A 25,743-nucleotide genomic window follows, 5' to 3' on the forward strand; every position below is an offset into this window, starting at 1 on the left:
TGAAGCTGGTCATCGACTGGTTCTGTTAACTCTGGGTTTTCTTACCCGGCTTCATTCACATGAAATAGGCTGAGTTGTTGATCACATATCAAGCGACATCATCCGAACCATGAATGAAGTACTTAATATGGAATGAGATGAAACGTGATACCTGTGGGGGAATTCTAATATAGCTACAGCACAAAGTGATATTCAACAAAGTGAAATGTAACCAATATAATCACATAACTAAAATTATCATTCAATGTAGGGTTAATGTACTATATTCCTCCCCGTGTGTCATAACTTGTTTTCATGTTGATAACATTGTACTCACGAAAGCTGAGATCACACCGGTTACATCACCAAGTGCAATTGGACGATCAAGTTGTAAACAAGCCAACAGATAAATCAAATTATCTTCGCACAAACTGAAAGTAAGAGCACTAAAAATATTTGTGTTGCTGCCTCCATGCACAGGAAAACAATTTTTTGCTCGTCTACAACAAGCAATACATAATTACTGTACAATTATTGTACAATTTATCTTAATATTGTCTTCCAAATAAGTCTGACTAACTGTGTTGTTGTTGTCTTTTGGACCCACTGGAATTAAGAATGATGGCCAAACCCATAAAAATAGGACCCAAGTTGTTAAACACAGATTTGTCCTTTAAAAATACACTGAATATTTGTGTCTGGTTTTTACTGTATCACAAATACTGTTGTGTCCTTTTAATTTAAAATGTATTCATTCCCCTAAGTCAAATTCCTATATAGTTTTTGCATTTGAATTAGGGTACATTTTGATCATAAATTAGTAAATTCTGCCACTGAAACTTCAAAACACTACCAATGTGAAAGTTCAGCTTTTAAACAGCTAATTAGTCTCAAAGGACTGCAAGAACTGGCCTCATAAGGCTACATTTTTTGTGCTATTTGTTTTGGAAGCAAACACACTCATAACATTTAAAACATATTTTACATTTATGTATCTAACAACTTTCTAATTTTTTATAACTTTTATTATCACAAAGACATTTTCCTATTAAACCCAACACATTTAGTTCTAATCACTTAGTTAAATTCATTTTTTGATCCTATAAACATGCCCCCTGCAAGAGTTTGGAATTAGTCATGATTATGGCTAAACGATAGTGTAAAATCCCAGATTCGGATAGTCACATAACCTAATCTATTGGTAATTTAAATAATCTCCTGACAGATACTGGTAAGAGAACAAGGAGGTAAAACACCTAATAGGTACAGTGTAACTTCTTGGAGGCATGGCGGGGGTTTGTAGGCCACCAGACTATACAGTCTAGTGGCAGCGGAAGCCACCTTGCACTTGTGGTTATACCTCATTTTGGCCTGGTTTATTCCCTTACACATCAACAGCTCCCTCTGAGCCCACACACGGCAACACTGAAGAGGGAATGATGAGACAGAAACCAAAATCTTGTGATGTGGATTTTATGTTTCTTGAAAAGGTTGCACCTGTGATTGTGTCACCAGACAAATCTGAAAATGGAGCTCATGCATAAATTCAGCATCTTGTTTGCTTACAACAACTTCCTTCCTCCAGTTCCTCCCCCCTTGGCCTCCCACCTTCCTTTAGCTCTTTCCTTCCTGCCCTGAGGTAATCTCTGTCGGCGCTGTGATTAAGCTCCACTGCGTGATGACCGCACAATACTGGGATTTCATGATGCATTCCATGAGCAAAATCAGCAAAGAACAAAAGAAGGCTTCTGCAAAGTGCTCCAGATATCACAGGGGAAGTTACATGTGGGAGATATGTCACGATAGGTGAAGACTGATGATGATTCAGTCACACAGGGAAATGAAAAGGTCACCCAGATATGAAGGCTCAAACTGGGGAGGCTCAGTTTCCTGCTCCATGAAAAGAGGTACTTGTTTCTTGGAGGAATCCAGAGGGAGTTACATATTACAGATGACCTCTTACTGGGAAAACATGTTTTTTTGTCAAACCTTTGAAAAGTTCAACAGATTGCACAGAATGATAAAAAAAAAAAAAAAAAAAGTACATTATATGAGGTGGCGGGTTATGCACTTTTTTTGTAACAATTTTAGTATATGTTACAAAATAAAATGAGAGAAAACATCCACAGAGGATGAAAACCAAGTGGGGTACATTTCTTGATCCACTGAATTGTACTGAATGTATATTTTGTTTTATGAGTCATTCACAGCCAGACATGACCGACGTGTCCTCACTGTGAATCAGCAAATCTGATCAATTCTTACCCATTCACTTCCCATTCAATGTCAGTTTTTCCATTACACATCACACATATTCTTTACTGTACATCCGTTGATTAAAACTGAGAGGTTCCTTTTTTCTACCAGCAGACGCAGAAATAGATCACTTAACACAGTTACTCTCTCTTATCAATCCAAGGTTCATTATCTTACTCTCCATCGATATTTCATGACCTAAAAGGTTAAAGATATATTCTCTCAGGATGGTAATCTTTTCACATGACCAGTGAGGGAATGAATGAGCCATTTATGCGCCCACATAATCTCCTCACACTGCCCTTGGGTACTGAGTTGTTCATTTTTAATGTCAGGTATCATGAAAAAGGGGATAAAATTCTTCTGACCAAATTCCCTCCATTTCCTGGAGTTTGAAGATGTGTGATGTGTTACGCACATTGAATGCCAATCTTTCTGATATTTCATGTAGTTCTGACTCTTGTTTTGCTTTTAGAGAACTAATGTCTTTATGCATCTTTAAAATCATGGTTATTTTTAAAGCCGGGATAGTACCATGTATGTGAACTTCCTGTACAGTCACCGGATATCATAACTAACAGCTTCTTTTAGTGAATCGTCTTATGAATAAGACGAGAGGTTGTGGGTGAGTGAGCAGGAGGAACTGCAAAGAAGCAATATATGTATTTGTTTGTTTGTGTGTCATGTGGGTGCATATGATGATGGTGACGATGGTATCATCCTGTAACATCTTGCGGTCTCAAAGTATTTGCATGTTGGAATGAAACTGTCATGGCCAGATACTCACCGAAACACGCACACACATACATACACATACACACTTAAAACTACAGTGTAAATATTCAGTGTTGCAGCACTTGAGACCTGATCGGTTTCCAAGATACAGAAAGACACAATTCACTCACAAGTAGAGCAAATAGAAGGGAAAGTGAGTGATAGAGATTGTTGCTAAAAAAAGCTCTGACAAATGAAAACAGAAGGTACCGGACATTTCAGGCATGTGTGAAGAAAAGCCCACACGCTTTAAAGTTCTTTCTCAAAAGCAAAAAGTCAGTTGAGAAAGTGAAACAGGGAAACTGAGGCAGAGACAGTGAAATAAGGAGAAGTGTAAAAACCAGTTTGTCAAGGGGTTTGGACTGAGTTGCATCACCTCCCAGTTCTGAAACAGAAAGACGAGGGCAGCCAAGTTTTGGTTTAACATTTCTCCTTTGAGACTGAGGTATAGTTTTCAAAAAAATTGGTGTTTTTATGTAAGGATGTCACAAGGAAAAGGAAAAAGTCTCCTAAATAAACAATATGGTACTCCTGGGGCATTTTAATATAATAAATTCCAGTGTTTTAAAAGAGTTAGTTATTGATCTTTTACATCTTATAATGCTTTGCTTTTGTTTTAGCACATAATTTAAAGTACATCTTTTGTGTTTAGTTATACATGACATTAAAAAAGCTTTTATATAATTTTAGGTAATATGTTATATATCACCTGTGTAAAGCAGATGACTATCAGTGAGTAGGTATTTCGCAATGCTACTAAACCTCTGCTGATAGGGTAAATATAAATATTAGAATAGTCTAACCTGTCCCTGTTTAGCCTTTAACACACTACTGTGTAGTTATTAGCAGATATATGTCTTTATTAATGTGCTCATTAACAACTATAACTTCTCCTGGGGGCACCTGTGAATGGTGGGTGGTGTATAAGCAGATAATGAACGATAATATTATTAAACACAGTTGTAATAATATAAAATGTGTCTTCATAGGAGACATTATAGTTGTTGACAAATACTACACATTAATAAACACTTCGAAACGACCTTATATCTACTTACAACTACATTCTTGCATGTTTTAAACCATTTATTAATCTTTAATGTGGCATTTATAAATGTTAAACCACAAACGCTTACCAAAGCAACTGATGAACAGGTGGATTGTTTACACACTGACATTTTTGTGGTCTTTCAAAACATCTGGTCCGATGTGACCTCAAAATGTTGGTGAGCAGTGGATTTATGCGTAAACCTCAATGGAGCTTACATTCTGTGGGTGGCTCAAGTCAGTAATGAGCTCAATATGTTTTATGTGTTTATGACTTTGTGTCTGTCTCAGTATGTGAACAGTATTTGTGTTTGTGCATGAATGTCTGTTTGTGTGTTATAACACTGTGACTTTTCTAAAACCCAAAAGTAGCAACCAACCACTTTCCCATCTTGAAACCGCAACTCCTGTTGGGTTCCACACTCTGGTAAAACTCCACTAAAAATTCTGTGACTTCTCTTTCTTTCCCAGCCGCGGCTCATTTCTCTCCGTGGCCCAGGTTGCTCTACTGCTGCCTTCTGCACTGTCTCCGCTTACAGAGTGACATCACTGGAGTTTCCCTTCTGCAGAAGCAGCTGCCCCTGCATAAATACTACAAGCTCCCTGGCAGAAGTTCATTCTAACACAATAGCAACACAAAGAGAGAAGTATCACCACAGAGCACTGGAAGCACCTGAAGACACAGCATACAGCCAAGTGTTCAGCTGGCAGATATTTCTAAACAGCAAGCAGTAAAGACTGACATCCAAGTTGTGCACAGTATGGTGGCGTACACAACTGCACCAGGTGATGTGGAGATCGGTCTTGAGGAGAGGACAGTGGTTATGGTAGAAAAGAAGTCCTCAACACAGCGGATATGGACGGTGTCCGGGGCCATTCTCATTGTGGCCCTGTGTTTTGGAGGTGTCCTGCTGTTTGCTTGGCACTGGAGTGGAAAGCCAGAAATTATGGTAAGGAGTAGCTTCAATAAGAAATCTTTTAAAACCCAATTTTTCTTGTAAGAAATGACATTTCTGTGTTTATATGGCTAATCTGTTTTTTGCCCCCTCCACACAGACGCAATCAGGCCAAACCGAAGCACTAATCGAGAAGGACACTGCTGAGAAAACAGGTGATTATATGCGTGGGCGCTCATTTACAAAAAATACTGAGCGGTTTTGTGAGATATATTCTTTGATATAGTCTTTGTGGATTATTTGAGACAAGCTCACATTTGTCTTCCTCTTCTCAGATCCCCACTACACACTGAAGCGCATCAGCAGCAAAGCCAAAGCAGCCATCCATTTAGAAGGTGAGTCATAGCTTACCTTGATTTGGTCTCCAGCAAACAATGGGCTCATGATCTTGGCTTTCAAAGGAGCCTTTCAGACTCTTTCTTCTACCTGTGTGATGCTTTTTTTGTTTTAGAAGTATATTAGTCAGGAGCACTATAAGGAAGTTGTTTCATAGGTTATTCATTCAACTCTCTCCTTTTAACATAGCTGTTAATCATTTACCTCTGTGGAGAGAAGAATCAAGGTGTTTCAAGGCTTTAACAGCGCTTCTTCTTGCTCTTTTTCCAGGTAGCTACGACGACGAGAGTTTGACTGCCAAGCTGGAGTGGAAGGACGGTCAAGGCCAAGCGTTCGCTCAGGGCGGCTTCCGACTGGCGAACAACCAGATTGTCATCCCACAAACCGGCCTCTACTTCGTCTACAGCCAGGCGTCGTTCAGAGTCTCCTGCGACGATGGTGAAGAGGAAAGTGCGGGAAAACGCCTCACACCTCTCAGCCACAGGATCTGGAGCTACTCAGACTCCATAGGCAACAAAGCCTCTCTGATGAGCGCGGTGAGATCAGCGTGCCAAAACACCGCTCAGGAGGACAGCTACAGAAGCGGACAGGGCTGGTACAACGCCATTTATCTAGGCGCAGTGTTTCAGCTTAATAGAGGAGACAAACTGTGGACAGAAACTAACCAGCCATCACAGCTGGAGACCGACGAGGGCAAGACTTTCTTTGGTGTGTTTGCACTTTAAAATGACTCTTTGCTGTTAAACTAAAAGAGAAGATACACAGCTCTGCACAGTGCCATACGTTTTTTTGGTTTTTTCGGTTATTCATCTTTATGGTGATGTAGATATTTTTAAATCTCAATGGAGATAAAGCTTGTAGCTGAACAGGCAGTGCTGATTTTTAAAAATCCTATAAACTGTAACAGTTTGTAACATTATTTCTATTTTAGGCACTTTTTGTACATTATTTATGATGACCTGAGATTGTAGTAGGCTAGACTTTCTCTGCTGTATCAGATGACGACACAGCTCTTCACCGGAGAGTTTAGGTTCAAGGATTATGAGAATTATGTACAGAACTATTATCATGTACTATGACATCCTGTATGTATTTATTTGTATTTATTTATATTTAAATTGTTGGGATTAGGAGAAGATTATATTTATATTTACTTCATGTGCACATAAACTTAAAATAAAAAAAAATAAAAAACATGTTGTGTCACTACAGACGATGAACTCATTTCATTGCTGAGATACCAAATAGAAATTTGCAGCTGAGTTGGCAAACAGCTCCAGCCAGCCAGGGCAGTGGCTGTCGCTCTTACAACACACACACACACACACACACACACACACTGCAGTGGGCTTGGCCTATTATTTGGCAAATGTTGCTATGAAATTCCTCCAAAGCCAGCAAATACTTCCTTTGTTAGATCAGACAAGACGAGGGGAATTTCCTACTTTTTGTGTCTTGTTGAGTGCTGTGTCAGGTGGAGGCCCACAGAAGCCTCAGCCCAGAGCGGGTTTTCCCCAATGACACTCCCCCCCCCACACACACACACACACCCTCTCTCCCACACATACACACACCCTACAACCTCCCTCCTCCTCCACACCACGAACCCCTTCCCTCTATTACCACATACCTCCTCTTCAGTCAGCTGGAAAGTGACATTACAGGACATGGGAGGGAGCGTGTGTGTGTGTATGTGACTGCAGTCTGCATGTGCTTACATTCAGTCTGTATGTGTGTTTGTGTACCGAGGGATTGCAGCACAGCTGGTTTTGGCACATTGTCGTCATCTTAAAAACAAACATTATACAAATATCGGAAGTACTTGGCAGCAATTTGTCTCCTCTAGCTTCTTTTTTATCTACAGACATCCACTTATTGTCTCAGTAACATGGTTCCCACTGGCCTCTGCAGCTGGTCATTGTGCTGACAACCACTTCTCATTTTCATTTAATGATCTCTTCTTCTGGATTTATGTGCTCTGTGACTCCCGTAGGCCAACCTGGAGAACAATATCAAGCTTCACTGACAAATATAGAGTTAATTGCTCAAAAAGTCATTGTGAGTCAGAAAAGCAATAAATAACTGGTGACATCTAGTGGATGATGTAAACATCCTTGGTTGTGTAATCCTCACGGTATTGAGACTCAACATAAAGATAAAATGCTAAAAAACAAATCATGGAATTGTGGTTTTATTGTAACCTGAGATGAAAAATTCACCAATACATTTTAGACTTAATTTTAGACAGAATTAGAGTTTCAGTTTGGTTTAAATATGCATTGCTTTAGAAATCAACCCTGTAATTCTCTATTGCACTGGTTAACATTAACCTTTTCAGCAATTTGAGCTACAGTAGCTCGTCTGTAGGATCGGACCACACAGGCCAGCCTTTGCCCCCCCACGTACATCAATGAGCCTGGGTCACCCATGACCCTGTCGCCAATTCAGCGCTATTCCTTTCTTGGACCCCTTTTGATGGTACTGACCACTGCAGACCGGGAACACCCCACAAGAGCTGCAGTTTTGGAGATGCTGTGACCCAGTCGTCTAGCCATCTCAATTTTGCCCTTGTCAAAGTCCCTCAAATCCTCACGCTGCCCATTTTTTCTGCTTCTAACACATCAACTCTGAGGACAAAATGTTCACTTGCTGCCTAATATATCCCACCCACTGACAGGTGCCATGATAACAGATAATCAGTGTTATTTACTTCACCTGTCTCACCCTCTTGTGGTAAGTTCAACATCAGCCTGCTACGTATTCACATAAATGAAAGTAGCATGCATCTATGATTAGTTACGAGCTAAAGTGTGATGGTAAGATAGTAAGCAGAGGAGTACCCCCTTTTCCACCAAATTAGTTAATATTATTAGTTAAATTAATTGATAATCTTCTTATTAGGAATAAAGTTGCCTCCTGCGTGAACTGTCTGTAGCTGAACAGGGTTGTAGGTCATAATGGTCTATTATTTCTGAGGTGTAAAAAGATGTAGAAAGAAACACTGCCTCATTGTATATTAATGAGAAAGGTATGACTGAAACACAAAAATACTCAATGAAAAACAATTATTTTATTCATGATACCCATATATTTGCATACACATACTCTGAAATATATTAACATTTAAGATCTTAGATATAGTGAATACAAATATCCCCAAACCCATGTATATTGTCATATATATGCAAGATAATAGAGCATTTCCTAAATTATTTCTGCATTCATATGTTAAATGTCTGACCCAGGTACTGTACAGTTAATAAATATGGCCTATTTCATTCATTTATGTCCTTCTCCATACCCTGAGCTAAAATGTATTAGATTATAGCAACATAAAGTGGAATAACCATAGTTTGTTCAGTTTAAAGTGCACACTGAAATATATATATATTTAAAAATATTTGACAAAGTATTGTTTTACCTGCTGATAAAGCTGTTCAGGTATCATTGCTTTATAAAATCTGGAAATAGCTCATGAATGAAATAGTACATCCAGATTAACTGCTGAATAAATACAGTATGTCACATTACTTTACACGTATCCCTCTTTGATTCATTTACAACTTATCCAAAGGCAAAATGGGAAAGAAAAATAAAAAAAGAGCATCCATCCAGATTGTCTGTTATGGAAAAACATTTAAAAAAAACCCCATCTTCTTAAAATTAAAAGGCTTACAAGAATGAGGTGTAACACATTCTCATGTATAAAATCTTGAGGAAAAAACGGTGCTTTCTCTGAATATCCACAGAAATAGCCATCTTGGAAACCCCAAATCGCACCGGACTGCTGCTGTAGAAATAGAAATTGGCTTTCATTCTCAGGAGGCAGAAAGTACGAAGTATTATGGAAGTTAGAGTTTTCCAAGTTTGGATTCTAAAGTCTTTGTTACTACCTGCAAAATGTGAGAATCAGCTGCAGTGAGTGTGGCGGTATCTGCAACATAGATTAGATACAGGATGAGGGATTCGTTTGATGGCTATTACTGTACTATACTGCTAAATAGATACAACACAAATCTCAAAAAATACCTTGTAAAATGTTATTTCAAATGGCAAAACTATCAAAATCGTCCTTACACACGTGCAGGCTTGGATCATCTTCTCCTTTAAAATGGGTCTAATATTCGTACATCAGCGAAGGACTGGATTTTTAAGATCTGTTGTACTTTAATACACAGTCCTGACAACAGACATCCATACATGCCAAACTCCTGGGTCCTTCTTTATTATGGCTATTTAATAATGCACATTATCACTTTTTAGTGAAACCAGTATTCCACACAACTGAGCTCAGCTGCTCTTCAGAAGAAACATTTGAGGGAAAAAAAAACTGTACATTGCTTTGTCCCTTTGTAAATTTCAGTTTTCACAACTTTCCTGAAAAGTAAACAAATAATTTAACAACAACTCCATGACAAAACAGATCAGATATTACATAACAATATAAATCACTACTGTATGTGCTTGCCTAGTCAACAAACTCGAGACAAAGGGTGGAGACGATATAGCAAAGACACAAACACAAACGTTTCCTTTTGAGATCATTGACGCGGTGTCTCCACAACAGAACGAGATAACGAATGAGGGAGAGGAATGATTAAGAGATCTATGACCTTTGAAAAGACCACAAGTGCTGCTAGTCTGAGATGTGCTTGTCGCCACGTCGTTGCTGGGTTGAACACAGTGAGATCAAAACTGTGAGGACGGGTGTTACCTGCGTGACTCTCCCCGAAGCTGCCAAGTGTAAAGCACTCCTGTGTACTCATTTGAGCTTCCACGCCGTATTTTAAAACAGTGTCACTACACTGCTGTGCTCTTCGCCGATACAAGTGAAAGTCACAGTGTCTCGTTGTGTTTTGTGTCCCCTGTGTGCATTGTGCGACTGCTTCCCCTCCCCCCCCTCCTCTGTGCCTTGCCTACTTATACAGTAGTGGGATCTGGCTGTTGTGACAGTGGTTGCGGCTCATCTTGCTGTCAGCCGGGTAGAGGTTGGAGGAGTTGGAGAAGGAAGGCGGGAGGGAGTGATTGTCCGTCGTGGGGTTGGGGTAGCCGGGCGGGGGAAGCAGAGACTTGGGATCTGGCTGGGATGAGGGTAGCGGGGCGTTGTGGTTCTGATTCTGGCCTGTGGAGGGTCGGCGGCGGTTGCGTAGAGCCTGTCGCTCAGCCAGCTGGTTGCGGAGCGCCGATACCCTCTCTTCTTTCTGCAGAGACAACAAGAGGAGAGTTAGATATAGCATTTATACGCTTTTATGCGCATCTATAATTGACAACTGTCTAACAGTCATTCGAAAGAAGATTAATTGGCAACTATTTTGATATAATTGGTTCAGTCACTGAAGCACAAATGCCAATTTGCTGGTTCCAGCTTCTCAAATGAGGATCTGCTTGCCAACTATGACAGTAAATGAAATATATTTTGGAATGTTGGTTGGACAAAGCAAGACATTTGAAAACGTCACTTAAGGCTCTGGGAAATGTATTTGGCATTTTATAGATTAAACAATTAGTTGATTTATCATGAAAATAATTGGCAGGTTAATCGATTACAAAAATAACCTCTGATTGCATATATATATAATGTAGTATGTAGTATGTAGTAGTAAGTAGTAAGCAGATATAAGTGTTTATCAATGTATCTGTCAGCAACTATATCTCTATCTATAACCAGATAATGAAGGATAATATAGTAAAGTTGTAACAACACAAAATATGTCCTCACCGGAGAAGTTATAGGAGATACATATATATATATATATATATAAGATATGAATATCCGTGTGCCATTTTCACAGAGTGTCAAAACAGTCCAGACAATCACGACAAATATCTCTGTTTTCACACTGGATTCACTTGTTTGAGTCTGAAGTTTTCTTGCCTCCCTGACCCCTAATCCTGCTCTGCTTTCACACCGTTGTTACAATGTATGTGTGAACACACGAACACAACTGAGGCACAACTATCTTTACAAAAAACAACGAAGTAAAAAACAAGCACCCTGCTTCTACTACCCTTGTAGGAAGAAAATACTGCATTGTATTCTTTTCATATGCGGCAACTCTGGTAGCCAGTCTGTAAATTATGGTCCATACACAGAACCTCCTGCCAAGCATAACCGCCATATGAAGCCATTCACAGTTTTACAGCAGAAGGATCACCTCGAGCAAACAGGTGAAGGCAATAGGCGACCTCCAGATCAACAATATCTAATACATTTATGAATCAATGGCCAGATTTTCAGGACTTGAGTACAATTCTGTGCATCTCCAGCAAGGAGGATCCAAAAAACTCATTATATAAGCTTTAAGTTGCTGAATGCAACTTAAGTAGATGAATGCTTCTTGGCTCTTTCCTATATCTGTCAGTGTGAAAGCAACCGTAGAAAAAAGGTTACATTATCAAAGAAAACTTACAAAGAATGGCAAAGCAATAATTGGAACTGAAACATGATAACATAAACCCACGTCTCTTTTCATATCTCACAATGTTGTGTATTATTATTATTATTATTATTCTGTATTTTATCATATTTTGCAGCATTCTCTGTTGCCAAATATTTACATTCAAACCACACATATACACACATAAAAACATATAGAAGACTATACATGTTATCTATATAATGAATGCAAATAAATACATAAATATGTATTACCTATATATCCATAAATATATGCATTATAAAACGTCGGCCTCCAGGATGAACTAAAATGTTAACTGATATGGAAATGTATATTATGTGACTGGCATTTGGATGTTTGGTGTTACATATTAATATATGTGTGTGTGTCTGTTTAATGTAAAGTATCTAGTGTCTTCACCTCCTGGATGATCTTTTGCAGTTCCCTGTTCTCTCTCTCCAGCTGCCTGGATTTCTCCTCGTCGTTGTTGTTGGTGGACGAACCGGTCTTCAGAGTGTCCTGCTGCTCCGACTGCCACTCGCCGCGGGTGATGAGACGCCGCATCTGGACCGCCACAGGAACAGGAAGTCAATAAAGAATACAATCAGGCCTGACAGTGCAGCCAGTGTTTCATTACTGAATGAATAATGCATCTACTGAGAACACCTGATGAGAACACATTTTTAATATTTGCAGCTTTTAGCCACATCTCAAATACTTTGATTTTCTTTTCATCTTGGTGCTCGCTGCTGGGCAGTTTCTGCACTGCGCTTCTAGAAATAGCCAGACAATCAAACAGTGGTGACGATACTGTGATGGGTTTCTTTTTTTTTCAGTTAATAAGTTTGAATTTCTGTAGGTGGCACTCTTTCCTCTGCACAGTCTGCAGCAGCGCTCATGTGCTCTACCCAGCTCTTCTATTTATTCCAAACAAATTATTATAGCTGCTGCCAGACATGTGAAATGTCTCACTTTTATTGTGCCAGAGGATTCTTTCCGTAACACCAAATGTTTACAGCAGCTACCCATCTAGAGGCCTGTTATATTACAGTAACTATTTATATTGAAACTTTACAGACTATTAATGTAATGGTGCATTCACAAATGGATTAAAGATTTGATCAGTTTAGTTAACTTCCTATTTGATGTCACAGTCAGTCCAAACACCAAAGCCTGTTTTGATGATTTTTAAATGCAAAGCTATCAGACTGAACAATATGAAGTTTCTGAAGTTTGTTATTTTCATGCACAAAGCAGTACAGTCTGTACTTTTCTTCCTAAAACCACTGAGACCTACATGTTGGACCTTTGGTTATACGATTGTACATTTCAATGTGTGCAGTAGTTCGTAAGGATGTCAGTAACGAGTCAGAGCACCTTGGGTACAAAAAGCACCACCAGAGTAATGTAGGCAGAGAAGACGATTGCTAGAGAGGCAAAGGCAAAGGAGGCATCCTGCTGCGAAGACAGGATCATAGTCACTGGAGCCGTGATCAGGCACAACACCTGCAGGAAGACACAGACAGAAGTGAAAAGAAAGAGAGGTTGGAACAAAGGAAGAGGAAGAGTGAGGTTTAAAATAAAGAGAAAGAAGGAGGCGGCAAGGGGGGTTAGGAGGAGGTGGGGAATAGAGTGTGAGAGCGAGAGTGAGAGTATGAGAGGGGAGGAAAATCACATCCATAAAAGCATTAGGCATCTGTTTATCATTCCGGGGAGGGCTCCCATGTGAAAACAGCATTAAAAAGTCATGACTGAAGTGGCAACAGCACGCTGACAATCACCACATTGTCATCTCATCAGGGCCTGGAGCTCACAGCTTAGCAAAGAAGAAGGAGGTCCCTTTACAGACACCATTAACTATTGACATCATCATAAAATTGAGATGTGTATATCATAACATAAAATAATAACATTAGACTCACATTATGGAGCCATGTGATGAAATGAGCACGCAAGCTGCATTTAATGCTCTTATAAATAACCATGAACGATGATCAATGATAAATCCTCTTCATGACGGAGGAGGCGAGATCAATCCATTTACTAATTACATATCCACAAAGTATAAGCTGATGAATGTTTGGGTGCTCATTAAAAATGCTTCCTCTTTTATTCATTAATGGGAATCCAGGCAGGCACAGGAAATTCTGGCAAAATGGCTGTTAAAAGACTTGCAGAAAGAAAAAAAAAGAAGTTGGCTGCTTTTGATCAAAACAGAAATCGTGATGTGACAGAAACCACTTTTTCCAGACATTTTACATCAATTACAAAGTTACCCTGTGTCAAGAGTGTCAGGAAATGCCATTGACTATTTGTCTAAAGTGGCTAAAGTGAACATAATGGCAGCTATTTCAGTATAAAGTGCATCCGAGGTGCCTCGGTTTGAGATGATTCACTTGCTATTAACAGCCAGTGAAAAATGTTTATAGCGGACAGAAGCGTTTACCACTGTACTTTAGTGCCTAAATGGGTACATTTTTAAACCTATTCCTGCCATAGGGCAAGGTAACAGCTCCATACAAAGCACTGCTATGTACTGCTATCTCTGTGCACAGATTTCTTCCCATATATATATATGTATGCTACACTAAAGCTAAAGTACAGAGCACTCAGCTACAAAATGAAGGTATGCTTCAGTTGCATGAGATTGCGGTACAATAAAAGTTTGTGATGCACCCTTTCATATTTTATAGATTTTATTTAACATTTATTTCACCAGGAAGTCCCATTGAGAACAATTTCATTTTATAAAGGAGACCTGAGATATAACTGTTGGTATCATAGCACCACAGGCACCATAAGCATCAAAATGTATGATTCATACAAGACAGCAGCTTGTGCTGGCAGTGTACTGATTTGGACAGAAATACATCTAGGGATCTGCATATTAGAGAATGAACTCTCAAGATATACTTGTGGAGAGATTTGAATATTTTATATACAAGTCAGTTTTGGTGTCTCGTGATGCTCCAACAAGTCATTATATCAACATGCAGTTTTCAGTATTTTATACAAAATCATCAATTTGTGATGTTTAGCACATCCCAAGGGTTGTTTTGAGAGGAAAAGTTGTCATTTATATTCAGTTGTGCCCACAATGGACTTTTTCCTGTATGATTTTTGAAGATCAATGCAAAATGGTGAACCTACAAACCTTGGAACAATATAATTTATACACTCTATTGGAGCCGCACAGGAAGTATTCAAATGTGATGTTCTGCCAAATATCTCCTCAAATAAGGAAAATACACCACAGAGGCATTAAGGGAGAATCAAGTTATCTATGAACTCCATTAACTTTTATAAACTGCAAAGAGTAACCCCTTGAGGATGCAGCTTTTAAGCCCTTGCAGCTGAAATGTCTTGACACGCTGGTCAGTTGCTTGGTTTGCACTTAAATCAGCAGAAAAGTGGCTTCTGGAAACCAGAAATCTGAGAATCGGACAAAGTAATCATGGAGGCACTGACACTGATTAACCCCACCAACAGATATACTGCGCCCATTTTGTGCTATGGGGCAATAAAAATCGTACTTATTACCACTTGAATGTTATTCAGCGTGCTACAGAATGGTCTTTGCAGAGAACGCAAAGCAGAGAAAGCAAAACAGCAGAAAGCAGACAGTGGCACCCAGAAACAGGAGTTCAGGCATGACCGTGTTGTTTCTTTTTTGGACTCACAGCAACGTTGTAAATAGCCATCCCTACAGCCCGATGGTCATTGATCTTTTCTGTTGAGACAGACTTGGTCTCGTAAGCCAGAAATATGCCCAGCAGCAGCAGCAGACCCTTGTAGCCATAAACCACACCTACAGACAGAGAGAAACAGTGAGAGAATGAGTGAGCAGCAGCCATGAACATGAAAATTATATGATGTGCATAATGCAAATAATTCAAGTAGAGCTGAGCTTATGTATACAGTGTTATATCAAAACAAATGGAGGCCAAATGTTTTGTCATTTTATAAGACAAAATCATAGCTTAAAAGCTACAATTTGAAACTGAAAGCATAAACCGGATCCCTGATTTTTAAAATATAATATAAATAAGTCTATGTTTGGTTATGTTTTTATTCTAGATTTCAGTATTCGGTTTTAGATTTTTCATTAACAATTTTGTCTTTTAAATTGACTAAATATTTAGCCCATGGGTCTCCATATTGGTAAACTAGATAGTGTGACTGTATTAAAACAGTTACAGTAAGATCTTAATTGAGGTAGGCAAATAGTTAAACAGCAGAGCTACTTCAATCTTCCCAAACACCTGTTACGTTTTCTTAATAATATTTTGGACCAAGATATTACCCAGCAGAGGTACTTGAAGCAACACAAAGAGTGGCTCTCTCACTTGCACACACCCATTTACTATGACCTCCTTGATGAATTTCAGGGTCACGCCATTGATTTTAAATGTCAAATTCAATTTACAAGTAACAGGGAGAACTACACATCCTGTGAAAACAGATTCTGCAGAGGCTTTGGAGGGAGCTTTTTAAAGGCTCAGAAAATGAGACTGTGACCCCATCTGGATTGGACTTAGAGACTACAAATTCATAACAGAAAGCCTGCACTTCAAACTGGGAGCGTTAAATTTGAAAGATGTGGGCGTTTATCAGACAGGGTCAGTTGCATTATAGGAATAGTAGGCTCTAGACTCATTCTAGGGACTAAAAGTCAGAATAGATTGGCCTCTGCTGCATACATTTTTACCATCCATTTTTTTAAAGGAAGGCAATGTCAGTCCACCACTTTGGTCTAGACTGAAATATCTGAACAACTACAGGATGGATAGCCAGGAAAATGTCCATCTCAAGATGAACTGTAATAACTTTGGTGACTTTTCATCTAGTGCCCTCATAAGGTCAAACTTTCAATATGATTTATGACTAAATACCTGCAAAACATGTGATAATCCCATCAGAATCAGTTGTACTTTGTGTTTAATGCTAATTTGCAATTATTAGTATGCTAACATGCTAGTTGCAATCTGCAACTTCACTGCTAGGTGAAAGGAGTAAATCCTACACACTGGTCCTTTAACAAAGCACCACTGTGTACCTAAGTACAGTGACACAGAGCTGCTAGCATCGCTGTAGACTCTTTGTCTTGTTATCAACGAAACATCCCTCTTTCAAGTGCCACAAGTATGCAACTTTAATTTATTTCTTTAGCTTCAAGACCTATAAAACATACTCATTATGGGAATTTGCCAATTTATGGGATCATGTAAATGGCTATTGCTTGCTTCTAGTGTACGAGATAGTAACACTGTGAACATTTCAATGTGGCCACTGAGGGAGTAAATGAGTATGGCCAAGTTGTGCAGAAGGAAAAAACCAAAAATGTAGATACAATAGATGGTTGAATATGTTGAATGCCAGTCAGAGTCAGGCTGACTGACAGAGAAAAGAGAATAGAACCGTGAAAGAGAGAGAGAGAGAGAGGCAGGGAAGAAAGAAAGAAAGGAGAATCTGTGGCTGAGTAAGTCCGACACTTCTTCAGAGTGTCCATTGTTTCTTTATACCGCCTGATATTAAAGCACCATCTTTTCTTCTGTGAGAAAGGAAATGCTATGGGGCAATGGCCCAGTTTGTGACCCACATTATTTGAATTTCAGCACCATTATACTTTCATAAGAGCTGCCACACTAAGAAAGACAGCAGAGAGACAGACAGGGAGAGAGAGGGACTGCGTGGGCCGACAAAGAGAGACGCAAAGAGGGAAAAAAGCGAAAGAGAAAAAAGGAATCAAACGTAAGGGGTGGCGGGGGCTGAGGGAGGAGGCTGTGATATGAGACCTGTTTAATTCAGAGTGAATGGCAGAGATGTGAGTGTGTGTGTGTGTGTGTGTGTGTGTGTGTATGCATATGTCCATGTGTGACAAAGATAGTCAAAACTAGTGCAGGGCAAAGGGTGATGAAGAGACAGATTGAGATGTGAGAGGACCAATACCGAGCCACGTGTTCATCTTCTCTGAGTTGCAGTGCTCCAACAAGGGCTGAATCAGGACATCCAAATCTTCTTTAGGGGCCTCCTTAGTGAACTTCTACTCACACGGCAGACGAGAGAAAAGGGGAGAGGAATGGAAGGATAAAGAGATAGAGGAAAAGAGAGAGAGAAGGGGGAGATAATAAGAAACGATGAGACAGCAGCACACTGGAGAAGGAGGCAAAAATGCACAGTAAGCAGAAGCCCTAGAGACTTGCATGGTTGATCCCCTCGGGTAAAATGTGTCTTTCCTGTAAGTCAGATATAGATGAGCGATTTTAAAGAGTATCAGATATTCAATAAATATAAAATATAGCTATTAAAATATTCCATCTAAGGTAGTTAAAGTCAGTGCTGTGCAGATTAGAGCTCTTGATCCTACAGAGGTTTAATGCACTTAATGAGGACAGAGTACAGCTTAATGAGTGCAGGCTACATGTACATCAGTATCTCGGTTTTGTGTCTTAACCAGGTTTTGATCATACTTGTGAATAAATAATATAACAGTATCAATGCTTGCGCACATGGAAACTAGAGATGTTCCAATACCATTTATTCCTTACGATACCGATTCCAATACCTGAACTTTGCGTATCTGATATGAGTACCAATCCAATACATGTGCAAACAGATACATTATTTTTGTGTATACTACTAGGCCTGAATGATTTCTATCTTTGTTGTATGGCCTGGCTCAGGTTAAACCCTTTGTCAAAGAAGGTAGAGCCAGTTATAATTTTGCTATCTTTGGAAAAAAGTGGCAAAGTAGCAGTCCCCGAAACGCGTACTCGCTAATACCCAGTACTGCATTTTAGGCAGATTTGGAAGAATTTCTGATACTGGTGTCGGAATTGGAACAACTCTCAATTTTACACATATTAAAGGTACCCTTGGGAGTTTTTGCCCACTAGTGACAGTGAGCACAAACGGAAAATGCAATTTTCAGATCATTAAAGCAGCTATATATGATTTTTTTTTCATGTTAACAAAAGACTTCATGTGTCACTTGTAGTGTTAAACCCACAGAGAATTATCACCTGTGCAGTTCTCATGAGCTCCCAGTGTTTTTTTCTTTGTTTTTTTTAACGACTGAATATGAATATGAATAAGAGCAGCTCCCACTGAACCAGACTCTATCTGTTGTCTCTATCTTTTCTGTGTGTGCCAACAGTGAGCATGTGAGTCCCTTGATTCAGTGCTAATATTGAAAATATGGATATGTTAATGGCAGTAAATGCCACAGGGTACCTTTAACTGTGCTTATAGTGCTTACACTATCAAACACAAATAAATATAATTATTTAAGTCATAAATGTCATTGTTACAGTACTGTTTTTCTGCTGTGCTTTGTGAAATGATAAGATATTTATCCTTGTTTTAAATTGCACTTTACGAGGGTAAGATGAATCAAACTGAAAGAACATTTCTACAAACGAGGCCCGGTGTCTCATTACTGCGTTATTGACTGATGACAGCGGCTGCACGGTCTCTGCAAATGGGCGATGACACACAAATTATCTCATCTGTCTTTCGTACTCTACCTCAACCGTAATGTGCAGAGGATCCACAATCTGCCAGATCATGAGTGACAGGAAGTCGATAGCCAGCAGCACTCCAACTGTTGCGTAGAGTTTCCATGGCTCCAAGTGTTGCTGTGTGAGTTTGAGCAAAGACACACACACACAAACAAACACACAAACACATACACAACAGTCATCACTATCCAAGGGCATCACGAGCCAGTCCACAAACAAAGACAAACAACCAGGACAAATAATACGACAGGCGTCCTTGTGATTTCTGGATGACTGGGCGCGAATTGTCTTTCTGAATGTGTGTGAGTGTGTGTACAAATGTGTGTGTCCAAGTATATTTTAGGAGCAGTGGGAGTTTGAGTGTGTGTGTGTGTGTGTGTGTGTGTCTGCAGGCGACTCACAGAGAGCTGCAGTAACTATATTTGTGCTGCCACCTGAAATCATCATTTATACACACTGAGACACTGCTTCTGTGTGGACAGTTTTTGAAGCAGCTGATATCTACTTTATTATTCTTAACTTAAGCTATAATGGAAACAATACAGCCGTAACCAAAAACAAGCAACCAAAATGAGCTCTCCTACTGTGCTCCCCCTCTCTCTTTCCACACTTTTTTTTTTTATTCGACCATGCTGGCTTACTCCCAGCACCTCCAACATAGTAACAGCTATTCAAGCGTGCAATATCTAAAACTGAAAAATAAAATAAAGAAGAAAACACATTACACAGTCTTGAGAGCCTCTTCACTTGAGTTGCATGAAAAATGACTTGAAAAGCACTCATTCTCTCCTCGATTTGGGAAAGTTTCTTTAAATACTCACGCAGAGCTCTCTGGCAAAATGCCCTTCTGTGGACATGAAGAGAGTTGAAAGTCAACCTGATTCGTTGTGCTTTGGCTCAAATAATAAACCCCCCGAAGGTTGGATTTCTGCATAGAACTTTAATACTCATCCATATTCATAAATATTCCATAAATGGCTTAATCTCTTATTCTTCTGATTAGGTCTTAGAAATTCCCACAACACATCGCAGACTGGCAGTATCTAGCTGGCTCCAGGATACACTATCTTCAAGGGGAGGCACACACACACATAAAAACACACACCCCCGCTCTTCAACACACCAGCATGCAAATAAAGCTGATGACGAAGCAATCAGGGTCCTGCTTATGTGTGTTTGTGTCCCCAAAATCTGCCTGTTTCTATGCATAAATGTTGCATGTGGGTGTACTGGTGCATGTGCTTTGTGTGTGCATGTGTAAAGTACAGTATCTATGTCAGTGTGTGTCCAACACCCTTATCCCTGCACCCTCGCCACGTCCCCGCCACAGCGAATGATGCCGAGTTGGCCTCTTAGAAGCTTATGTTACTAGGAAGCCTGCAAAGTTTTTAACGGAACTTTTTTATCAGCCAGCACCACACATGCTGCGTGGCCTGGCCTCTCTCTCCCATCCTTTCTGTACTCCCCTGAGACCGCTGAGAGGCTTATCCCTCCCTCCCATTCTGCCTCCCTACCTTCTTCTTCTCCTTCTTTTCCTCCTTCTTCGTGAAGAGGGTGTGCACCCACCAGATCTTGGTGAACATGCTGCCGTATGCCAAGCTGAAGCCGAGGCCGAGGAGCCACAGGCGGAACTGGAGGGGGGGGGGTTTGAGAGAGAGAGAGAGACAGAGAGAGAGAGCAAAAAGGTGAGATGAGAAAGAAGAGAGACGAGGATCATTTTAATTAGCAATACCTTTATTCAAGAGTATAGGCTTGGTTTCAGAAGTGGGGGATAAATAAAAAATATAATCTATCAACCCTACTTTCTCAGTAAATAAAAATATAATTTAACCTGTATTTTTAGTTACAGTTACACTTGCAGTAAATCCATCTAGCACAAATTATGATGACAATGGTTGTTCGGTTTTCCATAATATTAGTAGTATATAAAAATATATGTGTCTCTGTTGTACTATTGCAGTAACCATATTGTTTTAAGTTTCCTTGACAGAAATAACAATGTTGTATTTGCCTTTTTTTTTTCGGCCTTGAATAGCGTCTGCAGGTATTCCCTTTAGGTTATGTACATCTCAACAACCTCTACTAGCAAGGTAGGGCAGTGTGTAAGTAGCCTGACAAGCAAAACCTGAGGTTCACAAACCATTTGCTGCAACACCCACTGCAGCTTCTTAAGCTTATTGCTCTGAGTGCACAGTAATAACTGGAGGTGACTGAGATGTAAATGTCAACATTTTTTTTATCTCCTCTCTTTCTTTATTTGCACTATGTTGGCTGGACAGAACAAGCTGAAAGTAGCTCTTGTAAGAAAATCAACATGAAACTGTAACTGTGGAAATTCACCCCATGTATTAAACTACAACAAACACAGAAAAAAGACTAAAAGAATATCTATTTGTAGGTACTCCAAGATAGATAGATAGATAGATAGATAGATAGATAGATAGATAGATAGATAGACAGACAAACAGACAGACAGACAGACAGATAGATAGATAGATAGATAGATAGATAGATAGATAGATAGATAGATAGATAGATAGATAGATAGATAGATAGATAGATAGATAGATAGATAGATAGATAGATAGATAGATAGATAGATAGATAGATAGATAGATAGATAGATAGAAGTTTGAGGAGATGGAAAAGAACAGAAAAAACTATCCAGAGTAGTAGAAGGTCAGAGGCGGAGCGCAAGAGAGAGGCAGAACAAAGTACGAGAGAGAATAACTGGACAGCGACAAAGAGCAGAAAAGCGACAGAAATGGAAATCTCCCTCTCGCCTCCACAACAAAAAGACTCAACATGGGTGACAGAGAAGTACTCCCACTCCTCATTAGTGCTAGGATCCCATCGTCTGTGCTATTCTGGCACCCAGCGAATCATAGCTGTGGCACCAAATACCAAAATACATTCAAATACTTAATGAATTATGTCAGCATTTAAACTTTCATCATCTTTCATCCATTAAGAGTGCGTGATCAAAATCCTGAAATGACTGATTGGTTTTCAGGTGTCTGCTTGCCACAGGCAGGAACATCAAGACTGTCAGGGCTTCACAACACCTAAAAGTAGGTTTGCTTAAAGTAGGTACACAATTTCACACTTGGTTAGAGCTTTACTCAAACTGGCAGCTGTAACTGCAAAGTGCAATATGTGTGGCAAACAATAACCGCAAAGTCCAGTAACACCATATAAATCAAATACAATGGATCTGTGTTAATCAAAGCAAACTTCCATGGACTGTGGACATAAATATTAAACTTTTGGAAACTACATCGTAACCCTCTGTGACCTGCAGGTAGACCAGTCCTCACAAATTCATGCTGTGCTGCCAAACATTGTTTAAACCACAGAACTTCATTTTAAAGATGCCAAATATGTCGGCCTGAATTTTGGGGAAATGTATAAAAAAGATTAAATTAAATTGCATGTTTTATTTCTGCTACTACTTTTGGTTTCATGATTGCAACCCCAAGTTCTCCATCTATGTTCAGTAGATGGAGGACCACTTTGTATCAAATCACTATCACAAATATCATCATAGGCAGAGCAGACGGTCACATTGAGCTAGACAGCAGCCTGCTACACAACACGAGACTTTGAACAACAACCCACATTAGCTTTGCTGCACTAAAATCTCCTTATCTAGCTAACCTACACAAAAGAACACACGTCTTGTCCTGCACCTTGAACAAGCAACCACACAAACAATCACCGGGGAAAAGTTGCAGATAAGGTCCGTTTTCTGGCTAGTTAGCTAATTAGCTGGTCAGCTGCAGCACATTAAACGGTTCATAAACTGACCTGCAAATGGAAGGATGCAGCGATTGTGAAATTCTGGGCCGATACCGATGTTTAAAATAACAACTTGGCCGATAGCTGGTGCAGATGTTTTTTTGTTGTCATTTATTTGCTTTTGTGCCAGGAAACAAAGAAATCTGCAAAGATAAGTATCTATCTATCTGATTCTCCAGTCAGTGCCCTTGACCAAGGTACTGGCTCAGATTTAGAGTTGGTCCCTGGGCGCCGCACGGTGGCTTCCCACTGCTCCTAGTACGTATGCAGAGAATTAATTTCCTTACGGGGATCAATAAATATAACTTAACTTGTTTCTCCAATATCCGAAATAATCAACAGCGCATCCAGTGCATCCGTAGGCAAATGTCAGCTCGGTTGTTTAGATGCTTGCGTCATCCTCACTGTCTCCAACAACACACTGTCCGCCCATGCCTTGTTAGCTACACATTAAGTTTTTTTTACTTTGTCTCTAGTTCTCCTGCCTGTCAGTTGGTGTCAATCAATCAAAACTCCCTTTCAACAATAAAATACTATTAACAATACTTTTTTTTTTCTTCAAACCAATTTGAAATATATTTACTACTTTATACTTTCTCTACAACTTGCAGGAACAAATGCATGAAATGATCAAAAATCTGATTTTAATTTCTCATGAAATAAGCTTCTTTTCAACTCATATTGTAAAAAAATACTGTTCTGGCACCATTATCAAATCAGTGAAACCAAATATTAGCAGACAATACCCCGACCCACTCTTAATCCTGCCCTTCGGCTCTTTTCTGCTTTTTCTTTTCTGTCTCTCTCCCTGTGTCTGTCTCTTTCTCTTGTTACCTGGCAGACGACGGGAAACTGTGATCTGTGGACGTGGTGACCATCAATCCCCAGCGGGAACACCGCAGCCAGGGCCATCATGCAGCCCACCGCCGTCATGTTGTTCAGGTAGGGCTGAGAGTTCTGGATGTAGCTGAAACAGAGACAGATTCACACAGGGACAAACATAAAGACAATGAACAAACACATTTAGAAAAACACTGGTAATTATTTATTTAAGCTTAAAGGTACAACTTGTAGGTAAATAAGCATTAACTCTGTTGTGGGTTTGCTATTACCTCTTAGAAATGTCATCAACTGTTATTGCTCTCCTGTTGTTTTTTTAATTTAAATTTTATCAACTTTATTTTCTGCTTCACACAGTCTGGCAGTGTTTTAATTAGTGTGAAGCGCTTAACAAGGACTATTAAAAGTGAATCGTAAAGTTTTTACCATGAAAATCCCAAGTGATTAAAAAAAACAACAACATTGCGGCAGGACTGAATACAAAACAAACTTAGCTGCAATACATCTGGCATAGAAGCAGTTTTCTTCTACGCTGAAATGTTGACATTGACACTGAGGTCTGTTTATTATTGAAAGGAACGAGATGCTGTGTGGAAAGACAAGTTGCTGTTAAAATATGCACGAGTCCTTTCTCCTCTGTAAGAGAGTGGTGGGTGAGATCTCAAAAATGGATAATATAAAAACCTGGACAGACAAAACTTAAAACTACCTGCATGGCTAGATTACAATGAAGAGGTATTCAATGTCAATGTGCTTCAAGTGACTGTAAAAGCTCCAGCGGACTCTTTGTGTTTCCAGCGTGGACACTGCTCATTAGCTCTGACTAACAGCTCACTGTTTCTGCTACACTGCTGTGGTCAGTTTGTTAATCGCTCGGCGTCGGTCAGTATTTTTCTCCATAAAATATGATCTAGAGTCCTGGTCGTAGCCACTGTAAATCACCACGGTACAACAATGGTGTAAAAATGAATGACCCTGTAGTGGCGCCAAATTTCACAAAATTCCACTCTTACATGACACATACTGTATCATTTTTCCGTGGCAGAAACTGGTAATTGTGGGTGTCTTAAGCTCCGTATCCACGTTTCTCTGCCATCAAATGTAAGTTTTGAAATCTCGTCACTGCACTAAAGCGTGGGTGTGTACAACACCGTATTGTATGCGTAAGTAAAGACAGCAGCTTAAAGGATAATAAAGAAAAAAGTAATTACCATAACAAGAAAAACTAAGCACAGTGATTTCTATCCAGTTGACACAATGTGCTTATATAAAATCTACATTAGAGACAATCTGAGTATTAAAATATTCTCAGAAACTCCAGATTTAAGACTCGTGTGTTTAACATAATCAGCACTGTACCATGAAACCCACCCACCCTGCGCAGCTGCTTTCCACTGCTCTCGAGCTGCAGATATAGGTGTGTCTTTTATTCTTTCATTCTGTTGACCTGCCCTTGTGTTTCCCTAAAGCCACACTGCTTATTTACTGTACAGCCACACACTTGCAGCCTGCATACAAACACACATTAACACACTTGCAGATGCACACTGGCCCCAATCCAACCTTTGAAAAACCTTTAATGCTATTACATACCATGAATATATGATGTTCAATGTGCCGCAGGAGTTATTTTCTGATGTGAAGAGCTGCTTTCTTCCCATATTATGTGCTATGTCTTGAGGTTGCTTTGATTTATGGTCAATTGAGGGTTCTATTAGAAGAAAAACTGGCATCTTTTTCTCTTGTATGTGGATTTCTCCCTGAATTATTGTTGAATATATTTGGATAAAATAAGTTATGTGATCTGATTTTCAAAGTTTTTTTAAAATAATTTTTTAG

General features: G+C 39.5%; 2 protein-coding genes across 2 annotated transcripts in view; one reads left to right on the top strand and one right to left on the bottom strand.

The window, feature by feature from the left end:
• The first annotated feature begins 4,651 nt into the window (after positions 1-4,651).
• tnfb (tumor necrosis factor b (TNF superfamily, member 2)) lies at positions 4,652-6,544 on the top strand. The gene is made up of 4 exons (XM_051407093.1): positions 4,652-5,006; positions 5,113-5,167; positions 5,288-5,347; positions 5,619-6,544. Exons 1-4 carry the CDS (start codon positions 4,818-4,820, stop codon positions 6,071-6,073), a joined length of 759 nt encoding a protein of 252 aa, XP_051263053.1. The 5' UTR covers positions 4,652-4,817; the 3' UTR covers positions 6,074-6,544.
• Positions 6,545-8,398: 1,854 nt separating this feature from the next.
• Positions 8,399-25,743, bottom strand: part of gabbr1a (gamma-aminobutyric acid (GABA) B receptor, 1a) — a 67,601-nt gene continuing 50,256 nt past the window's right edge. The window contains exons 17-24 of the mRNA XM_051407084.1: positions 23,899-24,031; positions 20,781-20,897; positions 19,273-19,383; positions 17,696-17,789; positions 15,427-15,554; positions 13,124-13,252; positions 12,167-12,310; positions 8,399-10,549 (exon numbers count right to left, since the gene is read on the bottom strand). Coding sequence (XP_051263044.1) covers positions 10,265-10,549; positions 12,167-12,310; positions 13,124-13,252; positions 15,427-15,554; positions 17,696-17,789; positions 19,273-19,383; positions 20,781-20,897; positions 23,899-24,031 — 1,141 coding nt within the window. The 3' untranslated portion in view covers positions 8,399-10,264. The remainder of the gene's footprint in view (positions 10,550-12,166; positions 12,311-13,123; positions 13,253-15,426; positions 15,555-17,695; positions 17,790-19,272; positions 19,384-20,780; positions 20,898-23,898; positions 24,032-25,743) is intronic.

The sequence above is a fragment of the Dicentrarchus labrax genome, unplaced genomic scaffold, assembly GCF_905237075.1.
Source record: "Dicentrarchus labrax unplaced genomic scaffold, dlabrax2021, whole genome shotgun sequence".
NCBI lineage: Eukaryota > Metazoa > Chordata > Actinopteri > Moronidae > Dicentrarchus > Dicentrarchus labrax.